Genomic DNA, 13,977 nt, shown 5'->3' with positions numbered 1-13,977 from the left:
GGGGAAGCGACACATGCAGGACCTTAGTGAATGGGGCCGAGTCCATGATCGTTGGACACCGCACAGCAGGGATCGGGACAGGCCCGGGTAAGTAAATGTGCCCCATTATATTGTGTTCCTCTATCTACTCCCTAAGTTACGACGCTGCTCCGGCCTCAGGTGAATGGCCCCTTTATCTATAATAACGTACACTATGATGCTGCTCACTATTAGGACTGTGCTCCTGCTTCCTTACTCACCACCATCCCCTCACACATCGATATAAACTACAGCGCGACAAATAACTCTTATATATCACTGTCTAACCACACCCACTCATTCATTGATTTCTCATTTGCTGCTGGAGATGTCTGTCATCAAAGTGAACCAATCACTGGACGTCTGGCGGGAGTCGTTGCTCTCCATGCAAAGCACCGCCCACGTTTGCTGCAGCTGACGGAACGCAGCATGGGCGTGGATATCTTACAGGTCCGGATACTGATTGGTCAAACGTGAGTTGGCGCCTTGTCCCTGCTAATGGCTGCCACAACCCGATTGGCTGCCACGTGTTGGGCGTGTCGTAGGCGGGGCTAACGTCAGCGGCTCGTGAATTATTTATGCCGTGGCGCACCGCCCTGTTCCCGCCCATTCTCCTCAGCACCACGGACAGCAGAGCTGTGACAGCGACCGAGCGGGCTCCAGCGGCGGCCGCACCTGCAGAGCCGGAGAGAGAAGAGCCGCGGGCGGAGGACGAGCGCCCGGTGACCGCCTCCCGCCATCCCTCATCCCTGTCATCCTGCAGCCGAGGCGGGCGGACAAACCTCCGCAGTGGCTGCGCCCTCACACGGGAGGCAGGTGCGGAACCTGTGGCGGGAGCGGAGCCCAGGACCTGCACACCCACAACTGTGAGGAATCTGGAGAGATCGGCCATCGATCTGATCTGCTGTGAGGAATCTAGAGAGATCGGGCATCGATCTGATCTGCTGTGAGGAATCTGGAGAGATCGGGCATCGATCTGGTCTGCTGTCAGGAATCTGGAGAGATCGGGCATCGATCTGATCTACTGTGAGAAACATAGAGAGATCAGGGGAGCCACCACAGATCTAATCTGCTGTGAGGAATCTAGAGAGATCTGGAATCGATCTGGTCTGCTGTGAGGAATCTAGAGAGATCAGGACATTTCATAGAGATCTATGTGTATAATATAGAGAGATCTGATCTTCTGTGAGGAACATAGAGAGATCTAGGAGAGATCCAGTCACTAGTGAGGGATCATTTCTATTGTTCAGGACACGGGGATCCGCTGCAGAGAAGTTGGAGCAATCTAGAAAGATCCAGATTGTAGAGGAGATCATAGATTGTAGAGCAGAGAGTCTTCACCCTGAGTCAGCTGTAAAGTTACTGCACAGGACATTGAGGGATCTGGTTGTATAGCGGGAGATCTGTCTATAAACTATACAGAGACTGAGGAAATTATACACAATACACAGGGATCTAGTGCTGGTCATAGAAATTATACACAATACACAGGGATCTAGTGCTGGTCATAGAAATTATACACAATACACAGGGATCTAGTGCTGGTCATAGAAATTATACACAATACACAGGGATCTAGTGCTGGTCATAGAAATTATACACAATACACAGGGATCTAGTGCTGGTCATAGAAATTATACACAATACACAGGGATCTAGTGCTGGTCATAGAAACTATTAAAAATTCAGGTCTGTGAATCTGGTTGTACAGAATTGCAGGGGACCCGGTTGTCTGTACATAATTGCAGGGGATCTGGTTGTCTGTAGATAATTGCAGGGGATCTGGTTGTCTGTAGATAATTGCAGGGGATCTGGTTGTCTGTAGATAATTGCAGGGGATCTGGTTGTCTGTAGATAATTGCAGGGGATCTGGTTGTTAATTGTAGGGGATCCGGTTGTCTGTAGATAATTTCGGTGGATCTGGTTGTCTGTAGATGATTTGGGGGGATCTGGTTGTCTGTAGATGATTTGGGGGGATCTGGTTGTCTGTAGATAATTTCGGGGGATCTGGTTGTCTGTAGATAATTTCGGGGGATCTGGTTGTTTGTAGATAATTTCGGGGGATCTGGTTGTCTGTAGATAATTTCTGGGGGATCTGGTTGTCTGTAGATAATTTCTGGGGGATCTGGTTGTCTGTAGGTAATTTCGGGGGATCTGGTTGTCTGTAGATAATTGCAGGGGATCTGGTTGTAGATAATTGTAGGGGATCTGGTTGTCTGTAGGTAATTGTAGGGGATCTGGTTGTCTGTAGGTAATTTCGGGGGATCTGGTTGTCTGTAGATAATTGCAGGTGATCCGGTTGTCTGTAGCGGAGGTTGGTGGATCCGGTTGTCTGTAGATAATGGCAGGGGATCCGGTTGTCTGTAGATAATTTCGGGGGGATCCGGTTGTCTGTAGATAATTGCAGGTGATCCGGTTGTCTGTAGCGGAGGTTTAGGGATCTGGTTGTCTGTAGCGGAGGTTTAGGGATCTGGTTGTCTGTAGCGGAGGTTTAGGGATCTGGTTGTCTGTAGCGGAGGTTTAGGGATCTGGTTGTCTGTAGCGGAGGTTTAGGGATCTGGTTGTCTGTAGCGGAGGTTTAGGGATCTGGTTGTCTGTAGCGGAGGTTTAGGGATCTGGTTGTCTGTAGCGGAGGTTTAGGGATCTGGTTGTCTGTAGCGGAGGTTTAGGGATCTGGTTGTCTGTAGCGGAGGTTTAGGGATCTGGTTGTCTGTAGCGGAGGTTTAGGGATCTGGTTGTCTGTAGCGGAGGTTTAGGGATCTGGTTGTCTGTAGCGGAGGTTTAGGGATCTGGTTGTCTGTAGCGGAGGTTGGTGGATCCGGTCCTGTCAGTGATTGATGCCAGATGCTGGTGGAGGAGACCGTGGTCTGGTCTGTGTTCAGGTCACGTGTTTGCCGTGTAGGATCCTGACGGGAAGCCGTAGCCCAGAGGCATCGGAGGAGGTAGAAGGTCTGAGGAGAACATTAGATTCTCGGTTGGGTGCGGGGTTCCTCCTATAGTCCTAGATTTTGTGTTGGTTGATGCAGGACCTGTGTGGGGTGTAGGGACTGACGGGTCAGACAGTAGGGAGGATCAGGCTGCTGCAGGACATGTGTTGCAGCTGCTGGTCGGGGGGGATATCAGTCCATGATTTAGCTGTTTTTAGGATCACTCTATGGACTTTATTAGGGACCCCCGATAGAGAAGATCCTGGCATCACTTTCTAAGAACCTTCCCTCTTGGATTGGACTTTGCTCCGGAGGATTTATCATTCGGATAAGGATTATCCTGGACAGAGTATTCCCACAATATCCACTATGATCCCCCATAGTCGTGTATAAGTGGTGCCTTCCTACATCATCTGAAAGTGACTCCATTTATTTGGGGGATGAACATTGGGGCTCCCTGCGCTCCCCTGACCTCATAGAGGTGTCCAAGGATGAAGACTATCCGGAAAGTTTTGGACGGCTTAACTGCTTCAACACCAGCTGGGGCAGGAGTCACTGGTGGGACAGGTGGTGGCTATGTCGTATATCCGTCTGGCCAGCCCGGGGCTGTGGTGTCACCCCGAGAAGCGGAAATACAGGAGAGCATAACTTCCGAACAGTTCCAAGTGTGCAAGGTATGACAGCAAGACCTCCTCACTCCAGATCCAAGGGGGTCGCACGTGGAGCCGGTTGTGTGCCTCCTAATGGCATCTCTTTGTAGAACAGAGGGTCTACAAGTGGAGCAGGTTGTGCTTCGCCTGCTGGTGCCTCTGTACAGCCAAGGGGTCCACAGGTGGAGCTGGTTGTCTGGCCCCTGATGGGAGCTCTCCATTGCTGGGGGTACAGGTAGGGCAGATTATGTGGCCCCTGATGGGACCTCTCCATTGCTGGGGGTGCAGGTAGGGCAGATTATGTGGCCCCTGATGGGACCTCTCCATTGCCGGGGGGTGCAGGTAGGGCGGATTATGTGGCCCCTGATGGGACCTCTCCATTGCCGGGGGGTGCAGGTAGGGCGGATTATGTGGCTCCTGGTGGGACCTCTCCATTGCCGGGGGGTGCATGTAGGGCAGATTATGTGGCTCCTGATGGGTCTCTGCATTGCCGGGGGGTGCAGGTAGGGCAGATTATGCGGCTCCTGATGGGACCTCTCCATTGCCGGGGGGTGCAGGTAGGGCGGATTATGTGGCTCCTGGTGGGACCTCTCCATTGCCGGGGGGTGCATGTAGGGCAGATTATGTGGCTCCTGATGGGTCTCTGCATTGCCGGGGGGTGCAGGTAGGGCAGATTATGTGGCCCCTGATGGGACCTCTCCATAGCCAGGGGTACAGGTAGGGCAGATTATGTGGCTCCTGATGGGACCTCTCCATTGCCGGGGGTGCAGGTAGGGCAGATTATGTGGCTCCTGATGGGACCTCTCCATTGCCGGGGGTGCAGGTAGGGCAGATTATGTGGCTCCTGATGGGACCTCTCCATTGCCGGGGGTGCAGGTAGGGCAGATTATGTGGCTCCTGATGGGACCTCTCCATTGCCGGGGGTGCAGGTAGGGCAGATTATGTGGCCCCTGATGGGACCTCTCCATTGCCGGGGGGTGCAGGTAGGGCAGATTATGTGGCTCCTGATGGGACCTCTCCATTGCCGGGGGGTGCAGGTAGGGCAGATTATGTGGCTCCTGATGGGACCTCTCCATTGCCGGGGGGTGCAGGTAGGGCAGATTATGTGGCTCCTGATGGGACCTCTCCATTTCCGGGGGGTGCAGGTAGGGTGGATTATGTGGCCCCTGATGGGAACTCTCCATAGCTGGGGGGTACAGGTAGGGCAGATCATGTGGCTCCTGATGGGACCTCTCCATTACCGAGGGGTGCAGATAGGGCAGATTATGCGGCTCCTGATGGGACCTCTCCATTCCCGGGGGGTGCAGGTAGGGCAGATTATGTGGCTCCTGATGGGACCTCTCCATTTCCGAGGGGTGCAGATAGGGCAGATTATGCGGCTCCTGATGGGACCTTTCCATTACCGAGGGGTGCAGGTAGGGCAGATTATGTGGCTCCTGATGGGACCTCATCATTGCCGGGGGGTGCAGGTAGGGCAGATTATGTGGCTCCTGATGGGTCTCTGCATTGCCGGGGGGTGCAGGTAGGGCAGATTATGTGGCCCCTGGTGGGACCTCTCCATTGCCGGGGGGTGCAGGTAGGGCAGATTATGTGGCCCCTGATGGGACCTCTCCATTGCCGGGGGGTGCAGGTAGGGCAGATTATGCGGCTCCTGATGGGACCTCTCCATTGCCGAGGGGTGCAGGTAGGGCAGATTATGCGGCTCCTGATGGGCCTCTCCATTGCCGGGGGGTGCAGGTAGGGCAGATTATGCGGCTCCTGATGGGACCTCTCCATTGCCGGGGGGTGCAGGTAGGGCAGATTATGTGGCTCCTGATGGGACCTCTCCATTGCCGGGGGGTGCAGGTAGGGCAGATTATGTGGCTCCTGATGGGACCTCTCCATTGCCGGGGGGTGCAGGTAGGGCAGATTATGTGGCTCCTGATGGGTCTCTCCATTGCCGGGGGGTGCAGGTAGGGCAGATTATGTCCCCTCTTTGGAGCGGAGGGTCTGTTGGTGCAGCAGATTGTGAGGCTCCTCTTCATAGAAGGTCTCCGGGGTGAAGGTTTTTGAGGGATTACTGAGGTTATGTCAGGGCAGATCTTCATCCCGATGTAGATTTTACTTTTTGTCCAGAACTCTGTGTTTTATCCCCTCATGTCCCCTCCGCACGGCGGGCAGGGGGTCTGTGCCCCTCGTATCCTCCCCACTCTGTAGTATTATCCCCAGTGGAGGGCAAGGAGCGGGGAGGGAGCAGACGGATGAAGTCATCAGCAGCTCCAGGAGAGGAAGGCGCTGGACTGACAAGTCATGTGACAATATGGCAGATAGCGGCTCTTTTCGGGGGAAAAATGTTGGATACATCAGTGCCCTAATGTCACCCTGTACTGCAGCCTCTGGTGTCAGCCTGTCCTAGTCCGGTGTCAGCCTGAAGTGCTCCGGTGTCAGCCTAAAGTGCTCCGGTGTCACCCTGTACTGCAGCCTCTGGTGTCAGCCTGAAGTGCTCCGGTGTCAGCCTAAAGTGCTCCAGTGCAAGCCCGTACTGCTCTGTTGTCATCCTGTACTGCTCCGTTGTCGGCCTGTACTGATCCGGTGTCCACATGTACTGATCCGGTGTCCGCCTGTACTGATCCGGTGTCCGCCTGTACTGCTCCGGTGTCCGCCTGTACTGCTCCGGTGTCCGCCTGTACTGCTCCGGTGTCCACATGTACTCATCCGGTGTCCACATGTACTCATCCGGTGTCCACATGTACTCATCCGGTGTCCACATGTACTCATCCGGTGTCCACATGTACTCATCCGGTGTCCACATGTACTCATCCGGTGTCCACATGTACTCATCCGGTGTCCACATGTACTCATCCGGTGTCCACATGTACTCATCCGGTGTCCACATGTACTCATCCGGTGTCCACATGTACTCATCCGGTGTCCACATGTACTCATCCGGTGTCCACATGTACTCATCCGGTGTCCACATGTACTCATCCGGTGTCCACATGTACTCATCCGGTGTCCACATGTACTCATCCGGTGTCCACATGTACTCATCCGGTGTCCACATGTACTCATCCGGTGTCCACATGTACTCATCCGGTGTCCACATGTACTCATCCGGTGTCCACATGTACTCATCCGGTGTCCACATGTACTCATCCGGTGTCCACATGTACTCATCCGGTGTCCACATGTACTCATCCGGTGTCCACATGTACTCATCCGGTGTCCACATGTACTCATCCGGTGTCCACATGTACTCATCCGGTGTCCACATGTACTCATCCGGTGTCCACATGTACTCATCCGGTGTCCACATGTACTCATCCGGTGTCCACATGTACTCATCCGGTGTCCACATGTACTCATCCGGTGTCCACATGTACTCATCCGGTGTCCACATGTACTGATCCGGTGTCCACATGTACTCATCCGGTGTCCACATGTACTCATCCGGTGTCCACATGTACTCATCCGGTGTCCACATGTACTCATCCGGTGTCCACATGTACTCATCCGGTGTCCACATGTACTCATCCGGTGTCCACATGTACTCATCCGGTGTCAGCCTGTACTGCTCCGGTGTCAGCCTGTACTGCTCCGGTGTCCTCATGTACCGATTCGATGTCGGCCTGTACTGATCCGGTGACCACATGTACTGCTCCGGTGTCCGCCTGTACTGCTCCGGTGTCAGCCTGTACTGCTCCGGTGTCCACATGTACTGCTCCGGTGTCCACATGTACTGCTCCGGTGTCCACATGTACTGCTCCGGTGTCCACATGTACTGATCCGGTGTCCACATGTACTGATCCGGTGTCAGCCTGTACTGCTCCGGTGTCAGCCTGTACTGCTCCGGTGTCAGCCTGTACTGCTCCGGTGTCAGCCTGTACTGCTCCGGTGTCAGCCTGTACTGCTCCGGTGTCAGCCTGTACTGCTCCGGTGTCAGCCTGTACTGCTCCGGTGTCAGCCTGTACTGATCCGGTGTCCACATGTACTGCTCCGGTGTCCACATGTACTGATCCGGTGTCAGCCTGTACTGCTCCGGTGTCCACATGTACTGATCCGGTGTCAGTCTGTACTGCTCTGGTGTCCACATGTACTGATCCGGTGTCCACATGTACTGATCCGGTGTCCACATGTACTGATCCGGTGTCAGCCTGTACTGCTCTGGTGTCCACATGTACTGATCCGGTGTCCACATGTACTGATCCGGTCTCCACATGTACTGATCCGGTGTCAGCCTGTACTTGGGCAGCCTGTAGATTTCAGTGCTCTGTGTGACGCTCTCTCCTGTCCCTGCTGTGCTGTGCTCTGTGTGACGCTCTCTCCTGTCCCTGCTGTGCTCTGCTCTGTGTGACGCTCTCTCCTGTCCCTGCTGTGCTCTGCTCTGTGTGACGCTCTCTCCTGTCCCTGCTGTGCTGTGCTCTGTGTGACGCTCTCTCCCTGCTGTGCTCTGCTCTGTGTGACGCTCTCTCCCTGCTGTGCTGTGCTCTGTGTGACGCTCTCTCCTCTCCCTGCTGTGCTCTGCTCTGTGTGACGCTCTCTCCTTGCTGTGCTCTGCTCTGTGTGACGCTCTCTCCTGTCCCTGCTGTGCTCTGCTCTGTGTGACGCTCTCTCCTGTCCCTGCTGTGCTCTGCTCTGTGTGACGCTCTCTCCTGTCCCTGCTGTGCTCTGTGTGACGCTCTCTCCCTGCTGTGCTCTGCTCTGTGTGACGCTCTCTCCCTGCTGTGCTCTGCTCTGTGTGATGCTCTCTCCTCTCCCTGCTGTGCTCTGCTGTGTGACGCTCTCTCCTGTCCCTGCTGTGCTCTGCTCTGTGTGACGCTCTCTCCTTGCTGTGCTCTGCCCTGTGTGACGCTCTCTCCTGTCCCTGCTGTGCTCTGCTCTGTGTGACGCTCTCTCCTGCCCCTGCTGTGCTGTGCTCTGTGTGACGCTCTCTCCTGTCCCTGCTGTGCTGTGCCCTGTGTGATGCTCTCTCCTCTCCCTGCTGTGCTCTGCTCTGTGTGACGCTCTCTCCTCTCCCTGCTGTGCTCTGCTCTGTCTGATGCTCTCTCCTGTCCCTGCTGTGCTCTGCTCTGTGTGACGCTCTCTGCTGTCCCTGCTGTGCTCTGCTCTGTGTGACGCTCTCTCCTGTCCCTGCTGTGCTCTGCTCTGTGTGACGCTCTCTCCTGTCCCTGCTGTGCTCTGCTCTGTGTGACGCTCTCTCCTCTCCCTGCTGTGCTCTGCTCTGTGTGACGCTCTCTCCTGTCCCTGATGTGCTCTGCCCTGTGTGACGCTCTCTCCTCTCCCTGCTGTGCTCTGCTCTGTGTGACGCTCTCTCCTCTCCCTGCTGTGCTCTGCTCTGTGTGACGCTCTCTCCTCTCCCTGCTGTGCTCTGCTCTGTGTGACGCTCTCTCCTCTCCCTGCTGTGCCCTGCTCTGTGTGACGCTCTCTCCTGTCCCTGCTGTGCTCTGCTCTGTGTGACGCTCTCTCCTCTCCCTGCTGTGCCCTGCTCTGTGTGACGCTCTCTCCTCTCCCTGCTGTGCTCTGCTCTGTGTGACGCTCTCTCCTGTCCCTGCTGTGCTCTGCTCTGTGTGACGCTCTCTCCTGTCCCTGCTGTGCTCTGCTCTGTGTGACGCTCTCTCCTGTCCCTGCTGTGCTCTGCTCTGTGTGACGCTCTCTCCTGTCCCTGCTGTGCTCTGCTCTGTGTGACGCTCTCTCCTCTCCCTGCTGTGCTGTGCTCTGTGTGACGCTCTCTCCTCTCCCTGCTGTGCTCTGCTCTGGAGCAGTACAGGCGGACACCGGAGCAGTACAGGCGGACACCGGAGCAGTACAGGCGGACGCCGGAGCAGTACAGGCGGACGCCGGAGCAGTACAGGCGGACGCCGGAGCAGTACAGGCGGACGCCGGAGCAGTACAGGCGGACGCCGGAGCAGTCCAGGCGGACGCCGGAGCAGTACAGGCGGACACTGTGTCACCTTGTAGTGTTATCATCTCAGTCCCCCTCCTGCTCCGGTATCCGCCTGTCCTGTTATAGGGTCAGTCTGTCCTGATATAGGGTCAGTCTGTCCTGATATAGGGTCAGTCTGTCCTGATATAGGGTCAGTCTGTCCTGATATAGGGTCAGTCTGTCCTGTTATAGGGTGACCCTGTCCTTATATTGGGTGACCCTGTCCTGATATAGGGTCAGCCAGTCCTGTTATAGGGTGACCCTGTCCTGATATTGGGTGACCCTGTCCTGATATTGGGTGACCCTGTCCTGTTATAGGGTGACCCTGTCCTGTTATAGGGTGACCCTGTCCTGATATTGGGTGACCCTGTCCTGTTATAGGGTGACCCTGTCCTGTTATAGGGTGACCCTGTCCTGTTATAGGGTCAGCCTGTCCTGTTATAGGGTGACCCTGTCCTGATATTGGGTGACCCTGTCCTGATATTGGGTGACCCTGTCCTGATATATTGTGACCCTGTCCTGATATAGGGTCAGCCTGTCCTGTTATAGGGTGACCCTGTCCTGATACTGGGTGACCCGGTCGTGTTATAGGGTGACCCTGTCCTGATACACAGTCCGTCCAGTTCTAGGGTCAGACCATATTTCCAGCCCTTCTCTAACCATTGTAATAGCCGCGTCTCTCCCTGTAATATCCCGGCTGTGAGCAGCTGCTGGAGACGAGGCCTCGGGCAGAGCAAACAGTAAGACACAAGTTTTATATTTGTTCTTGCAGCTTTATAAATACATAATCGTCTCCCGGGTGGGGGTGGGGGGGCCGGATACTCGGCGGAGCGCACACTCCAGTCTGAGGATAGAAGCGCACCAACATTACACCACATCAGCAAAAATACCTTATACATGACCCCCCAGACCTGATGTATACAGGAGCCTATACCATATACATGACACCCCCAGACCTGATGTACACAGGAGCCTATACCTTATACATGACACCCCCAGACCTGATGTATACAGGAGCCTATACCATATACATGACCCCCCAGACCTGATGTATACAGGAGCCTATACCTTATACATGACCCCCCCAGACCTGATGTATACAGGAGCCTATACCTTATACATGACACCCCCAGACCTGATGTATACAGGAGCCTATACCATATACATGACACCCCCAGACCTGATGTATACAGGAGCCTATACCTTATACATGACACCCCCAGACCTGATGTATACAGGAGCCTATACCTTATACATGACACCCCCAGACCTGATGTATACAGGAGCCTATACCTTATACATGACACCCCAGACCTGATGTATACAGGAGCCTATACCTTATACATGACACCCCCAGACCTGATGTATACAGGAGCCTATACCTCATACATGACACCCCCAGACCTGGTGTATACAGGAGCCTATACCTTATACATGACACCCCCAGACCTGATGTATACAGGAGCCTATACCTTATACATGACACCCCCAGACCTGGTGTATACAGGAGCCTATACCTTATACATGACACCCCCAGACCTGATGTATACAGGAGCCTATACCTTATACATGACCCCCCCAGACCTGATGTATACAGGAGCCTATACCATATACATGACACCCCCAGACCTGATGTATACAGGAGCCTATACCACAGTGGTGGCGAACCTATGGCACTGGTGCCAGAGGTGGCACTCGGAGCCCTTTCTGTGGGCACTCAGGCCTTTACTCCAACACAGAGTTTGCCAGCTATTACTTAAGGCTTTCTCATGTAATCCAATACAGCCCAGGACGTGCCATGCTCAGCGCTATTTGGCTGCCAGGACTACATGAAGAGCAAGAAGGTGTGGATAGAGATGGATTGTCATTGGAACTCCCACTCTGGGTCCCCTGATCCTTCCTCTTCAGGGCACCCTGGAGGGAAGATACAATCCAAATTTTTCCATCATCTTTCTATTGTATTGATGAACTCAGGACGCCAATACGATTAAACCTGTGATACAGCAGGGATCAATAAGTTACCACTTAAATTGTCTTGTTGGCACTTTGCGACATATAAGTGGGTTTTGGTTGTAGCTTGGGCACTCTGTCTCCAAAAGGTTTGCCATCACTGCTATACCATATACATGACCCCCCAGACCTGATGTACACAGGAGCCTATACCATATACATGACACCCCCAGACCTGATGTATACAGGAGCCTATACCATATACATGACACCCCCAGACCTGATGTATACAGGAGCCTATACCTTATACATGACCCCCCCAGACCTGATGTATACAGGAGCCTATACCTCATACATGACACCCCCAGACCTGATGTATACAGGAGCCTATACCATATACATGACCCCCCAGACCTGATGTATACAGGAGCCTATACCATATACATGACCCCCCAGACCTGATGTATACAGGAGCCTATACCTTATACATGACACCCCCAGACCTGATGTATACAGGAGCCTATACCATATACATGACACCCCCAGACCTGATGTATACAGGAGCCTATACCTTATACATGACACCCCCAGACCTGATGTACACAGGAGCCTATACCTTATACATGACACCCCCAGACCTGATGTATACAGGAGCCTATACCTTATACATGACCCCCCCAGACCTGATGTATACAGGAGCCTATACCTTATACATGACACCCCAGACCTGATGTATACAGGAGCCTATACCTTATACATGACACCCCCAGACCTGATGTATACAGGAGCCTATACCTTATACATGACACCCCCAGACCTGGTGTATACAGGAGCCTATACCATATACATGACCCCCCCAGACCTGATGTATACAGGAGCCTATACCTTATACATGACCCCCCAGACCTGATGTATACAGGAGCCTATACCTTATACATGACACCCCCAGACCTGATGTACACAGGAGCCTATACCTCATACATGACCCCCCCAGACCTGATGTATACAGGAGCCTATACCTTATACATGACCCTCCCAGACCTGATGTATACAGGAGCCTATACCTCATACATGACACCCCCAGACCTGATGTATACAGGAGCCTATACCTTATACATGACACCCCCAGACCTGATGTACACAGGAGCCTATACCTTATACATGACCCTCCCAGACCTGATGTATACAGGAGCCTATACCTTATACATGACACCCCCAGACCTGATGTATACAGGAGCCTATACCTTATACATGACACCCCCAGACCTGATGTATACAGGAGCCTATACCTTATACATGACCCCCCCAGACCTGATGTACACAGGAGCCTATACCTTATACATGACACCCCCAGACCTGATGTATACAGGAGCCTATACCATATACATGACACCCCCAGACCTGATGTATACAGGAGCCTATACCTTATACATGACCCCCCCAGACCTGATGTATACAGGAGCCTATACCATATACATGACCCCCCCAGACCTGATGTATACAGGAGCCTATACCATATACATGACCCCCCCAGACCTGATGTATACAGGAGCCTATACCATATACATGACCCCCCCAGACCTGATGTATACAGGAGCCTATACCATATACATGACACCCCCAGACCTGATGTACACAGGAGCCTATACCTTATACATGACACCCCCAGACCTGATGTATACAGGAGCCTATACCTTATACATGACACCCCCAGACCTGATGTATACAGGAGCCTATACCTTATACATGACACCCCCAGACCTGATGTATACAGGAGCCTATACCTTATACATGACACCCCCAGACCTGATGTATACAGGAGCCTATACCTTATACATGACACCCCCAGACCTGATGTATACAGGAGCCTATACCATATACATGACCCCCCCAGACCTGATGTATACAGGAGCCTATACCATATACATGACCCCCCCAGACCTGATGTATACAGGAGCCTATACCATATACATGACCCCCCCAGACCTGATGTATACAGGAGCCTATACCTTATACATGACACCCCCAGACCTGATGTATACAGGAGCCTATACCTTATACATGACACCCCCAGACCTGATGTACACAGGAGCCTATACCTTATACATGACACCCCCAGACCTGATGTATACAGGAGCCTATACCTTATACATGACACCCCCAGACCTGATGTATACAGGAGCCTATACCATATACATGACACCCCCAGACCTGATGTATACAGGAGCCTATACCATATACATGACACCCCCAGACCTGATGTACACAGGAGCCTATACCATATACATGACACCCCCAGACCTGATGTATACAGGAGCCTATACCTTATACATGACACCCCCAGACCTGATGTATACAGGAGCCTATACCATATACATGACCCCCCCAGACCTGATGTATACAGGAGCCTATACCATATACATGACCCCCCCAGACCTGATGTATACAGGAGCCTATACCATATACATGACACCCCCAGACCTGATGTACACAGGAGCCTATACCATATACATGACACCCCCAGACCTGA

The 13,977-nt window shown here is 53.3% G+C and overlaps 1 protein-coding gene across 11 annotated transcripts in view; it reads left to right on the top strand.

Annotated features, from left to right (window-relative positions):
- The first annotated feature begins 598 nt into the window (after positions 1-598).
- Positions 599-13,977, top strand: part of STXBP5L (syntaxin binding protein 5L) — a 746,575-nt gene continuing 733,196 nt past the window's right edge. For 4 of the 11 annotated variants that reach the window (XM_072139028.1, XM_072139030.1, XM_072139027.1 and 1 more), the window contains exon 1: positions 600-3,619. In XM_072139028.1, coding sequence (XP_071995129.1) covers positions 3,437-3,619 — 183 coding nt within the window. In that variant the 5' untranslated portion in view covers positions 600-3,436. Of the gene's footprint in view, positions 3,620-13,977 lie in introns of all 11 variants that reach the window. The other 7 variants (XM_072139031.1, XM_072139029.1, XM_072139034.1 and 4 more) reach the window with 5 other exon arrangements.

The sequence above is a fragment of the Engystomops pustulosus genome, chromosome 2, assembly GCF_040894005.1.
Source record: "Engystomops pustulosus chromosome 2, aEngPut4.maternal, whole genome shotgun sequence".
Classification (NCBI taxonomy): Eukaryota; Metazoa; Chordata; class Amphibia; order Anura; family Leptodactylidae; genus Engystomops; species Engystomops pustulosus.
Note: the sequence above shows the minus strand (reverse complement) of the source record. Positions and strands in the feature narration are given on the sequence as shown.